Below are 18,478 nucleotides of genomic sequence, written 5' to 3' on the forward strand. Positions count from 1 at the left end.
CATCCCACCTCTCTCGTCTTTTTGTAACCTCCACCACCTCCTTTTCACGTTTTCTAGTAGTCAAGTAAGTCCTTCTCGAATATTTCGTCGTTCTTTTTCTAATATCTCTCAAGCCAACAAGCACAATATGCCTTTCCAAGCTGGGATCATCTTGCACTCAGTGTTGTGCGCGGACTACAACCCGCAACGCCCTCTCGTTGTTGAAGATCGCCCCGATATCGCGATTCCTTCTGCACAGCTGGAGAACACGATCGACGTGCTTCGCAATAGAAGGTCATACACCCACAAGGCGTGGGATACTTGCCAGCTAAAGCTGGAGGAACTCGAAGAACAGGAGGGTGAGGTGAATGTGTTCGCTGTCCTCGACGCGGCAGAGGAAGCGTACAACGAGGTGATCCTGGACCTGAAGGAGTTTTCGCAACTTCAAAGCGATGCGGGAGAAGACGCCAGTGTTCTCCTTCGACCCGAGGCAGACGTGCTGGGTTAGGCACCAGCCGTCATGTGCCGGATCGTCGGAGTTGACGACCCCAATGACTTCCCGGGTGAGTACGGATACTGGTGGAACGACAAGACAATAGAACCCTCTGCTAACTAATTGACTTACTTAGTGATCGACGCATTTTCCACTGATCTGGCTAAAGCGCGAAATGTCCTGTTCGGACATGCCACCAGCGAAAGTGGTGAACCCGTGGAACGGTTCACCGGCATCGACAAGCTTTTGAAGGAAGCACTCCCACAGCTGCAGAAGTTTTTTGAAGGGCAGAATAACACAGTAGTCGTGTTTCTGATGATCTTAGAGATCATTCAGATGCAACGCTTTGTGGAAGAGCAGGGCGAGGGGAAGTGGCTCCAGCCTCTGAAGGATTCCCTTGGCGAGGCTCTTTATGAGCAAGTCTTGGAGGCTGGAGCTGCCTGATCGGTGGTACCGCATCTCGACACAACAGTCGGTGCGCTGCCGGGGGCCTTGGAAGAAGATGTAAGCACCTCAAACCCTGTTGCGCAGCTCATTTTGCTAATCGTTTCTTGTTTCAACTTGTAGCTCTGTTGCTGCGGGCGGATACTTTCTTGGTACTGGTGGTGATATGATTGCTCCATCGTCTGGGATGAGACTGGTGCCTGCTGTCCTGTATTTTTCTTGTTTTCTGGGGGGATGAGAAGTTTTATACACAAAGAATGATGCCTTGGCTCCTGGCTGTGCGCGGAGGATTTATCCCCTTTTATGTCAACAATGATGAGGGCAGACTCATAAGAAATAAAAGCCAAATACTATCGCAATCGGTTCAGGACGAATATGAGAGCTGAGATCAAAGCCAAGTTCAGACCATCATATTTCGATGCGCGACAGTCACCAACTACGTCAAGTATAAACAACCAGAAGTACATTAATTCATTCATATAACTCCAAGACAAGTCTCCAAGCTCAACAGACACTACAAGACTACATAATAAAGTAAAGCATAACTATTTACGTGAAGAAAAATAATAAATTCAGATACACAATCATGATATTGATCTTAGACTTGGGGTATAGTAATTAGCCCTATTCACTCTGCTGTTCCTGACCCACCATCTTTACCGTAGTAACTAAAAGTTAGTGCTGCATTCTACTTCGCTTATTTTTCACAACTTCTACATCTCATCAACCCTTTAAACTTTTCCTTCTGTTTCTTTTTGACCGTTATATTTACATACCGCTACCCGACACTCGGAATATCTAACAAACAGTCAAGATGGACTTTCTCCACGGCCTTTCGGGCAACTTCCTTACAATCATTTGCGGTAAGCATAAGCCTCAGCGGCCCCTAAACATCGAGGACCGGCCAGACATCCCCCTACCGCGCGCCTATCTCGAGGGCATAATCGGAGAAGTCAAGGCTCGGGGCGACCTCACTCACGAGGCGTGGGAGGAGTGTCTCACCACCCTAGAAGCGCTTGGAAGCGAAGACGAGACAAATGCTTTTCAAGTGCTGGATGCTATCAACGACGCCTACCGAGAGGTGGTCGGCGATCTTAAAGAAATTGTGGACTTGCAGCGGGATGTGACCCAGGACATGAGTATCCTGCTCCGCCCGGAGCATGACGTGGGGGGGTTAGGCACCCTCCATGATGGCCCGGGTTGTTGGGGTCAGCGATACCAGCGAATGCCCTGGTGAGTACTGGTGGCAATATCAGATGAACGAAGACACTGCTAACGAATTAACGTACCAAGTCATTGAAGATTTTCGGAAGACGCTTGTCGAGGCGGACAAGACCCTCGACGGACTTGCAACCGACGCGAACAGTGAAGCTATCCCTAGGCACATGGGACTTGCGAAGCTCCAAGAGGTCCTCGCACATTTGCAAACTTTCCTGGATAGCCAAAGAAACGCCGGGATCGTCTTTACGACAATCTTGGAAATTGTCAAGCTCCAGCAGATCGTGGAGGACAATGGGGAGGGTAAGTGGCTTCAGCCACTGAAGGAGACGCTCGGCGATGCTCTTTATGAGCAGATTGTCCAAGCCGGGGAAATCTGAAGAGGCAGGTCAGGAGCCAACTTGAGGATGTCTCTGGGAAGCCTACGGCTCTCACCCGAAGTGGTTCGAACTACCATATCCAGCTGCATCAGACAAACTATGCTGGGGTTAAAGGGAACGCTACTCTCGTCCGACACACTCAGGCACCTTACCTCTGGTGGACAAACAAACGTCAACAATTGGCAAACTCGGAATCAGATCCGTAACTTGGTTCAGAAGGATAGATACCGACCAAGTCAGGGTCGTAGACGGACTTTTAATACATGCAGAAGCAGAACTAGTCTCCCAATTCAATTGTAGTAACAAGACTTGTGAAAACGTGACCAGTGGCCTTTTTTACCTTAGGGTTAATGATTGTTTTGAATGCCTAACAATGGATTTTGATATGTTCGACTTGGGACCTGGTCCTGGTCTGGTATGGTCATGGCTAGAGTGGTCTGCTGCTTGCTGATTGGCTGGTCTGAGAGATAAGCGATAAGATTGGTGAGCGTGCCTTTTTCATGCGTGTTGTTTCTAAAGGCCTGTATGATCTCGAACTTTTTCAAATTTCTCAAATGATCTCGACATCGTCTTCTTTCTTGTTCTTTTCAGTTACTCCCTTTATCGAGTGTCCAACATCAGCTGACTGCACTGCCCATCGACAATTCCATTGGCTCCCCAGAAGCAAACAAGCCCAAACCGCATTCGTTCTAAACCGCATGCCAGCCCCACCAAAACCAGTTTCTTTATCGTATCACCAAACGCGTCTCGCTTGCCCGAAGAGTTCCCCTCAATCCCCCTTTTTCGCTGTTGGTCGACATCGAATTCCACCCTCACACGCAGAAAGACACGCAGCAGAGACATAACCCAGCCCTTGCAGATATTGTTAGTCACGCACTGCAGAATGTCCGAACAGCCCTCTTCTCCTCCTGCTGCTGCTCCTCCTGCTACGGCTCGGTCCGATCTAGCGTCGGCCGTTGAGTCAGCTCCAGCGCCGCAGGCTGAGTTAGTTCCCGCTGCTGATCCACAGGTGAGTTTGACGCATTTCTCGTATAGAGATACGTATTCCGGACAGTTACTAATGCCTGTAAGGATGGTGATGAGAGTGAGACCGACTCGGCTGTTGGTGATGATGCGTATGGGACCCTTGCTGATACTACCTCACCGTTGCTGACCGCTCTGCAGGGCGAGCTCCACTGCTTCCATCACCTCCAGCATCCTTGAGTACCGCACTATTCAGGGCCGAACGTTTCACAGTGATAGACATCCTACTGAGTACTTTACTCCCAACGACGAACAGCAGTCTGCGTCCATTGACATCAAGTTTGTGACACCCTTTGGAGACCGACCCCGCTAACAATCTGTAGCCATCACGCTTTGACGCAGCTTCTTAGTGGAAAGCTCTTCCTTGCGCCTATCAAGGACAACGTGCAGGTGAGTGCATGGATCATTAGTCTTATGACGTGCTCACATCCATTAGAAAGTACTGGATGTAGGAACCGGGACAGGTGAGACTCGCATGCATATCGTGCATTGACTAGGCTAACCAGGTACAGGCATCTGGGCAATGTAAGACATCTCAACCCTCCATCATGATGATGACTCACCCACCATTCAGTGATTTTGCAGACGAATACCCTGAGGCTGAGGTCATCGGCTCTGACCTCTCACCCATCCAACCCAGGTACGCCGTCCCCTTCCCTCTGCTATCATCTCACTCACCATCCCCAGCTGGGTCCCCCCCAACGTCAAGTTCGAGATCGACGACGCCACCCTCCGCTGGACATGGGACAACAACACCTTTGACTTCATCCACATCCGCTATCTCTTCGGCGCCATCAAAGACTGGACATCCCTCTTCAAGGAAGCTTACCGCTGCTGTGCCCCCGACGGATGGATCCAATCCGCCGAGGCAGACGTCCACATCCGCAGTGATGACGGAACCACTGATGATCTTGACTGCTTGAAGCTCTGGGCGAAGCTCTTCACTGAGGGTGGCGCTGCTCTTGGAAGCCCGTTCTTCGTGCAGGAGGGTGATTTGCAGGAGAAGGGCATCCAGGCTGCTGGGTTCACTGACATAAAGAGTATCGAGTACAAGGTGAGTTAAAGTCCGAAGATTGCGAGGCAAGGCTGATGGTTTAGTTCCCTATTGGTGGTTGGGCGCGTGACCCTGAACTCCGTTCGGTGGGTAACTACGTCAAGGCGACTCTCGAGAACGATCTCGAAGGTACATCTCCAGATTTCCCCCTCCCTCTCTCATACTGACAAACTCCAGGCTACACCCTCCTCCTCTGGAAGACCATCCTTCAGTGGCCTGAGGACGAGTATCAAGTCTTCCTCATGGAGATGCGCAAGTTCCTCAGAAACAAAAAGGTCCATGCTTACATGACTGTTCGCTACGTCTACGGTCGCAAGGCAGAGGCTTCTTGAGGCGTTCTTTACGAACTGTTATAGAAGGGATCATTTGTGGGAGGCCATTTGTGTTTGAGCATGAAATGAGAATCGGATAACGTCTATAGCATACGTATGAGTAGTTTTTTCTAGAGATTGAATTGCATTGCATCTGCCTCACTGTATTGGATCTTCCTCTCCTCCGTCAGGATCAAAAATTGCACCAAGAAATAAGATCTCTTGTATACTCTAACATGGAAAGAAAGACGAAGTGCAACATATCCAACAGCATCTAAAATTCTTCAAGCCCTTTCTCGCTCACTACTCACCAAATTTCACATGCTTCCATCCATGTACTCAAAGAAAAAGAGGTCCCACGAGACTTCAAAGCAAGTTCTTGGCCTCACATGGAGGTGCAGGGTATGCACCGAGATGAGATACATGAAGCGATGTTTTGGAAACCCCAATGAGCCGCAAAATGATAAGTTAGTTCGTAAAAACAAAAAACCAGAGATACCATCTCCGTAGAATACTTGCCGCGTTCGATTAAATAAGAGAGTAAATGCCTCAATCCCGTCGCTGCTGAGGACCCACCACATCCAACCAGCGATTGGCTACCGAACGACGGAGGCGAGTCCGACGCCCCGAGAAATAAGGCCAAGACGGGGAGGGCGGTCTTGACCTCCGGTTGGTGCTAAACAGAATCAAGCTTTTTGATCCTCCATTAACTATGATCTCAACGCCCGCAGACCATGTCATCTCAATTTGAGGCCTCCCTTTTGACTTGAGTTTTTGTTCCATATGTATTCATTCTGAACAGAGTGTTCATGAGTGTCAACCTGCGTTGTTCTGCGTCCATACGCTTGCGTTGATGGTGATATTGGCTGCAAAGGTGTAACATATCCCAACAGCCTCGGAATGCATACCAGAAGCTTCTACTTGCTGCATCGGCATATCATAAATACATCTTGCGTGACCCCACAGCACTTGACTTTTCTTTGTCTAGTAGTATGACTGTTTCAGGCATGCCGAAGGGGGCAGGGCAACAAATTGCTCAGTATAAATTGTCTAGATCGCTTTTCCTTCCCTTCTCACCTTTTTAACCGTAACCTTATTCCGTACAACGACTGTGGCTTTCGTCACTCATCTCGCCCAACATGCTGCGCCCTCCGATCAACTTTCTCACACTACACTGTGATGCTACCCACTTCCGCGTGCAGTCTCTACCATGTGATAGCTAATCTCTGATTTGCCGTAGATGCGTATATCATCTTAATGGGCTTGATAGCTATCCCTATTCTGTACCCTTACGGAAACATGCCCGCCATCGATGCTTGGTTCTTTGGTGCCAGTGCGTCCACGGAGTCTGGCTTGAACACGTGCGTCATGCACTCTTCACCGTGACGATTTCTGACTTGTTTGGTAGTATCGACGTCAAGGACCTCAAGACATATCAGCAGCTGTACATTTACTTCATTCCTATTTTGACCAACTTAGGCTTCATAAATATCGTGGTAGTTATCGTGCGTCTCTTTTGGTTCAAGAGACATTTGAAGCGTCTTGGTGAGTAATCTGCAAATCAACCCAATCGTCATCCCAGGCTTATCACAGAAATCTGCAGCTCCTCAAATGCTCGGCAACAGCACAGGCATAACCGATGTCGACGTTGAAAGTGCTCACCATGAGCCGAAGGCCCTTGCGGATGCAACTGAAAACTCTGCTGAAGCGACTGATGAGCCAAATGGCAAGGCTAAAGCGACAGATGACCACATCGAAGAGGATGCGACAATACCTAGTGAAGACAGGCGAGTGGCCCGCACCATGACAATCACTTTTGATCCTTCCACCGAAAGACACAAGGATGACGATACACTCTATATCCCCGGACCACGAGCTCGCGATCGCGGTGAGTTTACTCTGAAACGCCTGAGATGAGTACTGATAGATCGGCCAAGGGTATCCAATCGCTCCCAGAGCGGTGCGGCATCCGGAAGACAGTGATGATGGTGAGGAACTCTACCGTAAAGCATCTGCTCTTTTACTGATCGGCCATAGACGATGCAATCAAACCTGTACCCAACAGAAATCAGAATGATGGAAGCTCCTCCATGCGTCGCCGTCGACGCTTCAGCAGCGATGATGGTCTAAAAGTCACAGCCTCGCGCTCCATGGATCGGGTTGCGGGCGTAGCAGCCTCCTTCCTGGTTCTGGGATCACAGACCGCGCCTCAGCCACGGCCCATGTCTTCAGACTCAAACCGACAGCCTGCCATCAACGACGTCCCTTTCCTCTCGCACCAAGCTACGCTCGGACGGAACTCGCAGTTCAAGAACCTCACATCCCATGATCGAGAGATCCTCGGTGGTATCGAGTATAGAAGTCTGAAGCTGTTGCTAAAGATCGTCGTGGGTAAGTTCTCGCGTTTCGAGTCGGCAAGAGGTGCATGACGGCTAAAACTGTCTACAGTTTACTTCTTTGGTCTTCATATCTTTGGTGCGGTTTGTCTCGTCGGCTGGATCCATACTGCTGATAAGCAATACGCGGATATCTTACAGTCAAGCGCACAGGATAAGACGTGGTGGTAAGTATCCAGAGACCTGTACGTTACGAATCAGCTGACCAGATTCACTTCACACAGGGGCATCTACTCCGCTCAGACAATGTATGATAACTTGGGTTTTACTCTCACGCCGGACTCCATGATCTCATTCCGTACTGCCAAGTGGCCCATGATCCTGATGAGCTTCCTCGCATTCGCCGGGAACACGCTCTATCCCGTCTTTCTGCGCCTGAGCATCTGGATCATGTCAAAGCTTGTACCAAAGACCTCACCTACACAAGAGTCCCTCGCATTCTTGCTCACCTATCCCCGTCGATGCTACACGTTGCTCTTCCCTAGCGGTCCCACGTGGATCCTCTTCGGTATCATCTTCGCTCTCAACTTCATCGACATCCTTCTCATAATAGTTCTCGACCTCTCCAATCCCGAAGTTGCTTCTCTTCCGCTTTCTCAGCGCATCCCAGCCGCCATCTTTCAGGCTGCTTCAGCACGCCATACTGGTACCGCTAGCTTCAATCTTGCAAACGTCAGCCCGGCTGTGCAGCTTAGCTTGTTGATCATGATGTACATCGCTGTTTTCCCCATCGCGATCAGTATTCGTGCGTCAAATGCTTATGAGGAGAAGTCCCTTGGTCTTTGGGAAGAAGAGAAGTCTCTGGACGAGAAGCACAGCAAGACTTATCTCTTGACGCATATGAAGAACCAGCTTGGCTTCGACCTTTGGTATATCTTCTTGGGTACTTTTTGTATCTGTATTTCTGAGTCGACAAGGATAGCGGATGTCAATGATCCTGTAAGTGCACTTCTAAGTATCATAGCAAGTATATGATCTGACGTGAATCTTAGGCTTTCTCGGTATTTTCGGTCCTATTTGAAGTTACTTCTGCATAGTAAGTGTTGCGTTGGTGGGATCGGTATGAGACACGAGCTAACCCTCTGGCCAGCGGAAATGTTGGGCTGAGTCTTGGGTACCCAACAGTGAGCACTTCACTATGTGGCATGTTTGGAACCTTTGGAAAAGCAGTCATTTGTCTGATGATGATTCGAGGACGTCACCGTGGACTACCATACGCGCTCGATCGTGCCATAATGCTCCCCACCGGGCAGATTGCCGAGAACTGAATGGTAGTTGACAGGATATAGAGACTCTAGTAGGCAGTCGTTGCTGTCCAGGATTTAGGCGACATCCTTCTAGGGGCTATTCTAACGATACGACTCTCCTTTTTGTATAGGACTCTCTTATTGCGAGGCAATGGTAAATAGAAAATGGCGCAATATCTCATCAAACACAATTGGTGATGTCGGTGAAATTCGGATCAAGACCTTGGAGAAAGCTTGAAGTAGTACCGTTCCCATGATGAGGAACAAACCAAGTACGGAGAAAATACTGGGATATAATAAATGCATTATGGAGACCATACGACTTGCTCTAGTTAATTGCCATTTCAGGACCGGAGTCGAGGGATCGAACAGAGGTTTCGTTTCATTGAACATCCAGCGTGTTCATTCGCGCGCTCGGAAAAGGAGCTTTGCCATTGGTCCATTTCCGCCGGCACAGTCAGACCTGATCCTTCAGAGTCATAGAACAAAGAGCTTATCAAAGCGAGGATCAGCTTGAGATTCCTTTCATTCAAAACTTCGTTTCGGTGGATACCTCGGATTCTCGGGTTTCTGGCTGGTTCAGGATCGATCGGTGAAAACCCTTCGCCCCAAGGTCCAGTTCTTTAAGCAACTCAACCCTTCGAACGCGGACATTTTCCCCCTTTGTGTCGCGAGATAACATGGGACCGGTTACACTTGGAAACAAGTCGCTATCTAGTGCTTACCTTACAGAACTTGCCGGCATGAATCACTCGATAGTTGTAACTACGCTATCTCGATCGAGGTCGATCGCAAACAGGATTAGATCCTCCGGTCACCTAATAAAGGGCCAGTCTTCGTCTTTACCAGCATGCCCACCACGGTCGGCATATAATCTCACTCCTTCCTTCTACATCCAAGGAACGCCAAGGTCCACAAGTACTTAAGTTCTCACCACGATGGCGAACAACACCATTTTCATGTCTCCTGAAGAGTCGGAGCGAATCCAACGCACAATCAAAGATCTTGCAAGGCTGCGTGAACAACAGACAGGCCATTCGAGGGAACCTACAGATCCCAAATCCTTGATCGAGCAAGCTATCTCTACGTCTCTGATGCAAGAGATGTCTTCTGCAGCCTTCGGTCTTGGTGCGCCAAGGAGATCTCGAGAGACGATGGCGGCTTACGGCATAGGCAAGCAATACCCCCCTAGTACAGCCAAACTTGCAGATCTACAGCCAATATCCATCAAGGATCTGAGAATGGAAATGCACCATAGGGGCTTCTTCCTTGCCTTGCGCCGTGTCTCACCCGTTTGCATACTTCAGGCATCCTCCTGGACCGTCGTCAAAGGCCAGTCATCTGACGAGGTGGAGCGGCTGGAGGTCTTGCTTCATACATCGCAGTACGGCGACAATGCCTTGGAGGTAGCTTCTGACCTGGTAATTAAAGAGCCTTACTATACGCTCAACGCCCAGGGGGAATGCACCATTCGAATAGATCATCCATCAGACCTAATAATTACTGCAATCGCCGAAAATCCAGAATCATGGCGTGACAAGGAACATGACTCTGGAAGACCGGATCTCGTGTCTCCAAGCGATTACAAGAGCAAGGGAAACGACGCACTTCTCAAGAAGAAGAACTATGCCCAAGCCTACTTTTGGTATAAGGAGGGTCTGAAGCTTTTGGAGAGTGAAAGAGGTTGCGATTCTGTACGAAAAGACCTATACCGTAACCGAGCTCATGTCAATATTCAACTTCAGAGATTCGATGAAGCAATATCGGATGCCTTGAACTCTCTTACTTGTGGTGAGACTAAAGATCTCAAGTCTCTTGACGCCAAAGCATATAATCGCGCAGGTATTGCGGCATACTCTCAAGGAGAATACCTCAAGGCTCGACACTACTTTGAGCAGCAAGAGAGACTGCAACCAAATGATCAGCAACCCAAGCTACATGTACGAAGAGTCAATGCAAGACTGAGAGAGGAGGCCGAGGGCACTTTCAATATGAGGAAGGTCGTGAGCAAACTACCAAAAACGGGAGGCAGACCCGATACAGCCTCATATTGCGGTCCAACAGAGATAAAAAACAGCCCTGGAGCTGGCCGTGGTCTTTTTGCAACCAGAAACATCGAACCAAACGAGATCATCATGTGCGAGAAAGCATTTTGTGCAGCCTGGAGTCATGAGACTGAAACGTTCACGGCATTGGCTTGTGATCTTCGAGAAGACGCTGCCATCAAGGTCTTTCCCGCGGGTTTGCATAAAGCTGTTGTGAGGAAGCTTCTCAACAATCCACCACAGGTCGAGAAAGTCCTCAGTCTCCATGGAGACCACCGTGGACTTGGGGCAAAGTTGCATGAAGTCGACGGTTCACCTGTAGTCGACACGTTTCAGGTTCACGATATCATCCAACGCAACGCCTTCGGCTTGGGTCAGCAAACAGAGGATGAAGATGTCAGCAACGCCAGTACTGGCCTTTGGATACGGGCATCGTACATCAACCATTCGTGTATCTCCAACACAAAGAAGGATTTCGTTGGTGATCTCATCATCTTTCGCGCCATCAGAAGAATTGCAGCTGGTGAAGAGCTCACTCATGCTTATGATGAATCAAGTGACTATGAAGCAAGAAAGGCAAACATTCGGAGGACATGGAATTTTGAATGTCGCTGTCAGCTTTGCCTTGTGGAGGGAGCAGAGAGTGAAGATGTCAGGAAACGAAGGCGGCAGACTGAGGAGAAGGCAAACACTTTTGCAGAAGCAAACAGCCCCCATGGTGCAAGTAGGATCACAGTGAGAAAGGGAAAGATGCTGCGTCAGACACTGAACGAGACGTATGATGAGAAACGCTATAAGGGGCTACCTCGTCGTGCACTTGCGGCGATAGACGAGTGGCTTCTGTCGGCCACAGCCAGTTAGCAGTGCTTACCAAAAGGGGACTATTAAACAATATATCAATACATGCCATTACCAGGTTATAGTTGTGTTTTTTGAAAGAAGCTTACTACACTATTCCAAATAGTCTAGCTCACGAAGTCGCTTTAGATATCCTATCTTCAAAAGGTCATTTCCATTACATATGTACAGCCACCAATTACCTTTCAGTCACAGGGTGAAGTTGGTTGACACTAAACCATCGAAACCATGGATAATTTTTAGCTTCTACGGCGCCCGCCACTATCGCATCATCATTGCCCTGCTCAGCGTAGTCTGGGTCCTTGAAAGGATCGAAATGGTATGGCTCTCTTGCTACCCAGAGTGCTTTGACCTTATAGAAAGGTCCCCAGACATGCTGGTATCGACTATGAAGCTTCTCGGCACCATGCAAACGTATCAATACAGACATCGGAAGACCGATAGCCCATCGGAATCGAAGCTTGAAGAACCATATTGCAAACTTGTTCCCGTGATTGAAACACATCCATCTGACGGTTTTGGCGTTTTTTTGGTAGTGCTGAATTATGACTGGGTTGTAGCGAAATGCGATAGCTGCATGCCTCAGAGTGTGTTCCATGAGCTCGAGGGCTTCAACCCAGCGGAACTCCTGGCACAGAAGCCAAACACCATTCTGCATGGCCTTTATCGTACCATTGTTGTAGTTACCTACGGTAAACTGATAGCTTTCGATCACCTCCTTGTGAAATAACCTGGGGTGACTTCGACGCAAAAACCACCAGAAGACGTTTGGGGCCTGGCGAAGATTCCGCTGCGCGAGAAGGGCTAGCCCGTGACTCGAAGACCAGGAGGAGGTCGCGATCCTTTCAAGGCGTTCGAAAAATTGTCTTGATTCTTTTTTCTTTCCACGAATGCCTAGCAGTGAAGCAAGAAGTGCCATTTGCTCCAGTGCTAGCGGATGTTCCTCTCCGAGAAGCCTTGTTAGGTCTCTCAAGCTTTCCCTTCTAAGGTCTTCCGCCTCGCCGAGCTTTGATTTTGATTCGCAGGCGTTTGCGAGTAGTGATTTTGCTCCAGCACGCATGGTCAAGAACTGTGGTGTATTTCTTCTATCGGTGAGATCGGACTTCTGATCTAAGATCTGCAAAAACTTGATCGCTGTTTGGTCTGCCTCTTCTACCATACCGCAAGCGTCGTACGCAATGGATAACATATACGTAGAGTGGCCGAGAGGATCGACCCAATCTTGACAAGAGTTCAGATTGTGGGCTTCTATTGCGGTTTGAAGTGCCGACCTTTGCTCGTTCACTATTTCCAAGGAAAAGATTGTGGAAAGGAGACTCCTGATGACCCAGTGCTTGGGGCCCAAAGCTGCTTTCCAGTCGCTTAGCTCGTTCCTCATGACCTCAATGACCTTTCGAAGGGGTCGCCTTCCGAGATAGTACGAAACGTTGTAAGAAGTCATTTGGACGTCAGAGGAGGATTGCTTTGACCAAGAAGTCCAGGGCAAGTATCCTAGGCTTGGACGGCTTCGAAGAGCGTCAAGCTCGCCAGCAAATATGGAATGAAGTCCACTCTTTTCCAGCCAGTCAGTCGACAATGCTTCACTCCGCCGCGTACCAAACCCGATATAGTAGCAGTGCGCCAATTCTATACAATGGCAGTTCCAGTGGTAATCTCTGACACTTCTTCGAGCCACTTCACGTTCGCGTATACAGTTAAAAAGTGCTTCTCTGATTTTGGGATCCACCTCGTTCAAAGACTGCATCGCTGTACATATCTTAGCTATAGGTCAGTTATCTCTAGACGATAGAATAAGCAATCATGGCAGAGATAGCTGGTAGTCTTACGTTGATAGCTGGGAAAGTCATTTCCGAGTTCATGAAGCCATTATACATGTCAGTGTTGTCGAAAATCGTGTAGTGTGCAGATATCAACGGTATGTTCGTATCGAAGAAGGGTAACTCCGCTCTTAATGCTTCTTGGAGGTGCTTCAGGATTGTTGTTGCACTACCAGCCCGAGCCTCGACATCTAGTGTTAAGCTAGAATGGAAGACCTTAGCTAACGACGCCCTGGCTTCATGTGTATGACAAGTCCTAGAGATCAATTGATTCTGGGCCAGGTGCAACAGGGGTTCATTCGGCACATCTCGCCGGCCACTCGGGAAGTTGCCGCTTGGGTTATCGGGGAGGTTATAGAGGAGCAACCACAAACAACAGGCTCCCAGAGAATAGACCATGGCCTTGGCTGCGGCCTGGAATTTGAACCCTCGGGAATGATATTCGGGCGGAGGTATGGACCATGGCTTTGACTCAGGAAGATATATCAGACCGCCATCCCATTTCGTCCCTTTGGTGTAGTTCATGTCAGTGGCGTGACCGAAGTCAGTGATTCTTATGACTAAAGCGCCATTGTGTGCCTCTTCCTCGTAAACAAGAATGTTCTTTGGCTTCAAGTCACCATGTATACAAGCTAATGGTATGCTGTCAGAATGGAAAGAACTTGGAGAGAGCAGTGTTAATATCGAGGAGTCAAAATTGAAAACTCACACATGTCCTCGAGGTCAGCCATTGCTATGGCAATCTGGCAGCAGAGAGCGAGTCGCTCAGCAGGCAACATAGAAACACCGCGCTCTGAGGCCATAAATGTCTCAAGGTCTCCGAGGCGGGCCTTATGAAAAACAAAGATCGGAGAAATCGAATTGTCGGCCTCGGCGACATCCCAGCTCAAGCCTTCCAAGGTGGCGATGAAGGGATGGAGTCGAATTCTCGGAATGGACAGAATTTGCAACTCTTTCCAAAAACGAGCCAGATTCCGAGGATCAGATGGTTTGTAAGCTAGTTCCATCCTTGGATTGACATAGCTTTGCTGGATTGTAGCCGTGAGCCCGATACCCAAACTTTGGAGAGCGCTCTGTGGTGTGACCGGCAAGAAGTCCACAGACCGACCCTGAGCCCAGGCGACGATCCAGTAGAGAATCTCCGAGCGGTCCCAGTCGAAGACGGGAGCTTCTGCTGACAGTGTAGTGGTGGGAAGGTCATTCAAGCTGAAGGAGTCGTCTGTGCGACTCATGGTTGAAGATGGAAGCTCTTTGTAACGGTCTTCCTCGGAGAGACTTTGAACCAGATACGCGCTCGTGATCAGTTGTTGGGCCTTGAAACTGCCACGTCATTTGTCTGTGCGCCGCCACGGCGCCTAATATTCTGTCAGCCTGGCCCTATTTAATTACGAGAAGAGCACTCCTGGCCTCCCTGTAAATTAGAGCTAGCAAGGTTCACGGGCTTTTTGTCTCCTTAGCGAGAGGATTGACTCGTTTTAATATATAGCGATACAAGGTAAAAGATTGATAATGCCCACCAGCCAAAGTCACTCCGCTACACTTCCCCATCAAAGAGATAATGAGAATGCATGTTTGAGTAAATAACATGGTATGTCTGCTTTCGCGAATCTTCTAAGAACCAAAGATCGCAATCTATCAGCCTCAGAGTATGTGCAAGCGGCCCACGACCATCTCTTCCAAGCTCTGGGATCGAGACCCCTGATGAGGAGTTGATACAGGTTCACCCTCAACGCACCAGCGCACAGCTTCCATATAATTGGATCCCATAGTCATCTCGAGCTGTTGAACATACTTTTGAATGATACTCCGTCTGAAAGCCTCGTCATCCATGCCTTTGAACCCCTTCCCTAGCCGACTTAATGTAGACCATAGACCTATCTCAAGCAAAACCATACCTAAAGAATAGCAATCAAACTCCGCCCGATAGCGTGCTCCACCAAGATAAGACGGATGTTGGTAATTGCGAAGCTGCGCCTCTTCATCATGGCCTTGCGTGAAAGAATCGTGGGTGTCCTCCCTGCTAGCACCGAGGCCAATAAGTCGCATGTTCTGGGCAGCCTCAGCGTCTCTGACACCAGGCGGTGAAAGGCAAATAACGTTCATGGAGTGGATGTTTCGGTGCAGCCAGTTGATCTTGTGGAGTGCTTGAACAGATCGACACAAATCTGACGCGAGCCTAAAGCGATATTCTAGTGGCGGTCTGAAACGAGGCTTCTTCTTCTCAGGCACCATCTCGTCGATCAGCTGGTAAAGCGTCCGAGGCGTTTGATCAGTCGTAGGGATTAGATAGACTAAGCCGAAGCAGTTTCTTGCAGGTTCATGGAAGTATCCTTGGCACTGCAATGTGCCCGTAAGACTTTGTATGGTCTGGTCGCTGAGTAAACTTGCCATTGTCGACAAGCGCTTTAGTAGTCGCGAAGAAACTGATTTGTCGGCCCAGGATCCATCGTATCTGAGCCATTCAACTATAACTTCCTTGTAGTCTCCTTGAAGTCTCGCAAGGGAATGAATTCCTAGGTCTGCTCGGATTGTGACCGCTGCTTCTTCTAGCACCAGAGCCTTGTGGTCTGTCAGATTACCTTGGTCGGCAAGGACTATGAGACGCTGCATGGCTATCAAAGTCCCAACGTCGTGTTCGGGACCCTCTTTGAAGGCAGTGGACATATTGCCCAGTTCGTTCATATCCGATATTTGGAGAACTTGGTCTACCAGATGCTTTTTAAACTCAGCTTTGTACTCGAAAGGAAGTGCTTGGACCAGAGACGTATTCAGCTTGCTTATCGCGCGTAGCAAAGGAATGCTTGTTGTGTTGTCGCAGCCTCGAATGGAGTTCAGAATGTCCTGCTCTCCTTTCAATGTCTTCTGGATCGACTTGAAATCAATGCCTGGGTCATCAAGAGTACTGGGTAGTTGCGCCAACGTATATGACCAGCTTGTGAAGCGATAGCTCTCCAACGTGCAAAGTTTGCTTGAGGGCATGCTGCTGCAAACCCCCCCCCAACTACGGGACAAATGTTCAGACAGAGCAATTGTAGCAAGCCAAGACATTGCTTGCAGCACCTCGCCCGACTTCGGTCGTTTTTTGGGGTCCAATGTCAAAATCAAGCGGATGAGCTTGATTAAGTGCCCAGTCCATGATTCATGGGATCCCTTTTCCTCAAGATACCGAAGCCACTCACTGACAGCTGGGTTAGGCTTCCCTGACCCAACGTGAAATCTTGACCATTCGATCCCTTCTGTAAATAATATGACTCGCTTTTTGCGGAACTGGTGGACACCGGGAGAGCCACATATAAGAAAAGTCAAGACTTCACTCAGAATACAGCCAAAAGACCAGATATCACTGGCTCTACCCACCTTGTGGGATTTGACACGCCCATCAATGGAGCTTTGACACTCCGGTGCTATATAAGAGCCTCTCGTTTCTTTGAACAATGTTAGAGAGTCCTCGTCGGGGTTTCTGAAGGTTGAAAGACCAAAATCGATTAGCACCAGTGTCTCGCCTTGGATGAGAATATTTTGGGGCTTCAGATCATGATGGCAACCAGTTAACTCAAGATCCAATGTGTCTGAAACGAAGTTATGGACAGCGTCAATGGCTGATGCCAGGTCTGCAAGCCCCCACAGAACCTGATGTGCCTCGAGATGTGGTCCTTCATAACGACCGTCAAGGAGTCCTGCCAAAGACCCCCCTTCTGCCACTTCGAAGATGAAGTTGCAGCGCTTTGAAGGCATGTCTTGAACATAGGAGCAGAAGAGCTTGACGATATTAGGATGCTTGAGATGTGCGAGAAGAGCGACGTTCTTGAGTTCGCGCATGAAAGACTGAATATCTTCGTCTGCGCTCTGTTTGAGCTCCTTCCGAACCACCTGTCAGGGAACCAGGTCAGCCTCAACTACACTACTCATAACATCAGAGGAGAATACCTGGTGCTTGATGATAGGCAGTTCGTGGCACTCAGGATGGAGGTCAACGAGATAGGCATCACCCATGGCTCCAGAACCGAGTAGCTTTTCGCGGACATACGGTAATACTGTGGATTTGTCTAGTTCCCTTAGAATAGATTGTGATCTCAGGACTGGTACCATGAAGCACCACTGCATATTCATGAATCTTTTGATAAAAGCTGGGGAGATGTCAGTCCCAAGCGCTCGCTGTAGAGGCTCTGTAGTGTAGGGAAATCTATCGTCAGGATTGGATTTCTGCATCAGGTCATGTTTGAAGAAACCAGTAATTCTCTCTCCGCCATTGAGAAGGAGTAGAATTGAAAAGCACCTCCGGGCTCCGTGCGTAATAGCGTGCACCAGCTCTTCTCTCTCATGATCTGCGATATTCATTTCTCGGAGGCATGCCCGAATCTTGGCCTCGGTCAGAAGGATGAACAACTTGGCTTCAGGCACGAAGTTTCTGCCTAAGCTATTTTCGTTACTTATCCTCAGAATCTCGATCTCATCTCGTAGAGTGTTCATGATGTCGAGTATTCATCGCTTTATGTATTAATACATATGGGGCTAGACAAACAGGCGAACTGCAAGTCAATAGAGCGTGCTGGATTTACTGGTCCTTTGATTGAATGGACTTGATTTCTGACTGGTGAATTATTAGCACGTCGCTGATGGACTCCATCAAAGACTGACCTCCGACAGAAGACTTGGAACAGAAATCTCATAGCTTTCGTCCTCCTCCTATTCAAGGTCAGTAGAGCCACCTAGCGAGACTCTCGCAAGTGATGTGAAGTTATTCACCCTGATCTTAAAGTTGCCTGTACCAAACCTCCCCTCTAACAGGCCTCGAAGGGCCTCTAACTTGATGTATCGATTGGAGATTGACTGTGTCAACATTGAAGTGCTGTAGGAGATGTAAAGAATTGTACATCGGAACCGATTCCCTCAGCCGACTTAAATGCTTTGTGTCTACAGCTAGCGATAACACAAATGTGAGACACAGGCCAATCAAAAGAAATTGTGTTGGGCGCCAGATGCCTTGATTCGTGCTGTACAATCAAAACAGTCCATGCAACTGGTACCCGCAGTTAGGTAGCCAACGATTGTATTGATGCAGTGAGATCAACGATCTTCCTCTGACTGGTGCCCGCAGTTAGGCAGCAAATGTTTTCATTGATGCAGAGACCAATGATCTTGTTGTGACTGGTGCCCGCATAACGAGGCTTGAAACTGACCTGATAAGGCAATGGTCCTGCAGGGTCTAGAAT

At 48.8% G+C, this 18,478-nt stretch overlaps 6 protein-coding genes across 6 annotated transcripts; all 6 read left to right on the plus strand.

The window, feature by feature from the left end:
- Positions 1 to 127: 127 nt before the first annotated feature.
- Positions 128 to 487, plus strand: FTJAE_9419 (uncharacterized protein; the record flags this gene model as incomplete). The annotated part of the gene is made up of 1 exon (XM_037356339.1): positions 128 to 487. The coding sequence occupies one exon, from the start codon at positions 128 to 130 to the stop codon at positions 485 to 487; it is 360 nt and encodes a 119-aa protein (XP_037203525.1).
- Positions 488 to 499: 12 nt separating this feature from the next.
- Positions 500 to 916, plus strand: FTJAE_9420 (uncharacterized protein; the record flags this gene model as incomplete). The annotated part of the gene is made up of 2 exons (XM_037356341.1): positions 500 to 542; positions 609 to 916. The coding sequence occupies 2 exons, from the start codon at positions 500 to 502 to the stop codon at positions 914 to 916; spliced, it is 351 nt and encodes a 116-aa protein (XP_037203526.1).
- An 814-nt stretch (positions 917 to 1,730) lies between these two features.
- On the plus strand, positions 1,731 to 2,514 carry FTJAE_9421 (uncharacterized protein; the record flags this gene model as incomplete). Its single annotated transcript, XM_037356342.1, has 2 exons — positions 1,731 to 2,081; positions 2,173 to 2,514. 2 exons carry the CDS (start codon positions 1,731 to 1,733, stop codon positions 2,512 to 2,514), a joined length of 693 nt encoding a protein of 230 aa, XP_037203527.1.
- An 883-nt stretch (positions 2,515 to 3,397) lies between these two features.
- Positions 3,398 to 4,923, plus strand: FTJAE_9422 (TAM domain protein; the record flags this gene model as incomplete). Its single annotated transcript, XM_037356343.1, has 10 exons — positions 3,398 to 3,523; positions 3,586 to 3,629; positions 3,679 to 3,816; positions 3,861 to 3,927; positions 3,974 to 4,001; positions 4,050 to 4,062; positions 4,112 to 4,177; positions 4,225 to 4,591; positions 4,636 to 4,720; positions 4,769 to 4,923. The coding sequence occupies 10 exons, from the start codon at positions 3,398 to 3,400 to the stop codon at positions 4,921 to 4,923; spliced, it is 1,089 nt and encodes a 362-aa protein (XP_037203528.1).
- A 1,118-nt stretch (positions 4,924 to 6,041) lies between these two features.
- On the plus strand, positions 6,042 to 8,566 carry FTJAE_9423 (potassium transporter TRK-1; the record flags this gene model as incomplete). The annotated part of the gene is made up of 9 exons (XM_037356344.1): positions 6,042 to 6,078; positions 6,143 to 6,263; positions 6,311 to 6,447; positions 6,506 to 6,790; positions 6,940 to 7,293; positions 7,351 to 7,465; positions 7,523 to 8,237; positions 8,291 to 8,334; positions 8,389 to 8,566. The coding sequence occupies 9 exons, from the start codon at positions 6,042 to 6,044 to the stop codon at positions 8,564 to 8,566; spliced, it is 1,986 nt and encodes a 661-aa protein (XP_037203529.1).
- Positions 8,567 to 9,483: 917 nt separating this feature from the next.
- Positions 9,484 to 11,451, plus strand: FTJAE_9424 (n-lysine methyltransferase SMYD2; the record flags this gene model as incomplete). The annotated part of the gene is made up of 1 exon (XM_037356345.1): positions 9,484 to 11,451. The coding sequence occupies one exon, from the start codon at positions 9,484 to 9,486 to the stop codon at positions 11,449 to 11,451; it is 1,968 nt and encodes a 655-aa protein (XP_037203530.1).
- Between the last annotated feature and the right edge of the window lie 7,027 nt (positions 11,452 to 18,478).

The sequence above is a fragment of the Fusarium tjaetaba genome (assembly GCF_013396195.1).
Source record: "Fusarium tjaetaba strain NRRL 66243 chromosome Unknown NRRL66243_c0000213, whole genome shotgun sequence".
Lineage (NCBI taxonomy): Eukaryota > Fungi > Ascomycota > Sordariomycetes > Hypocreales > Nectriaceae > Fusarium > Fusarium tjaetaba.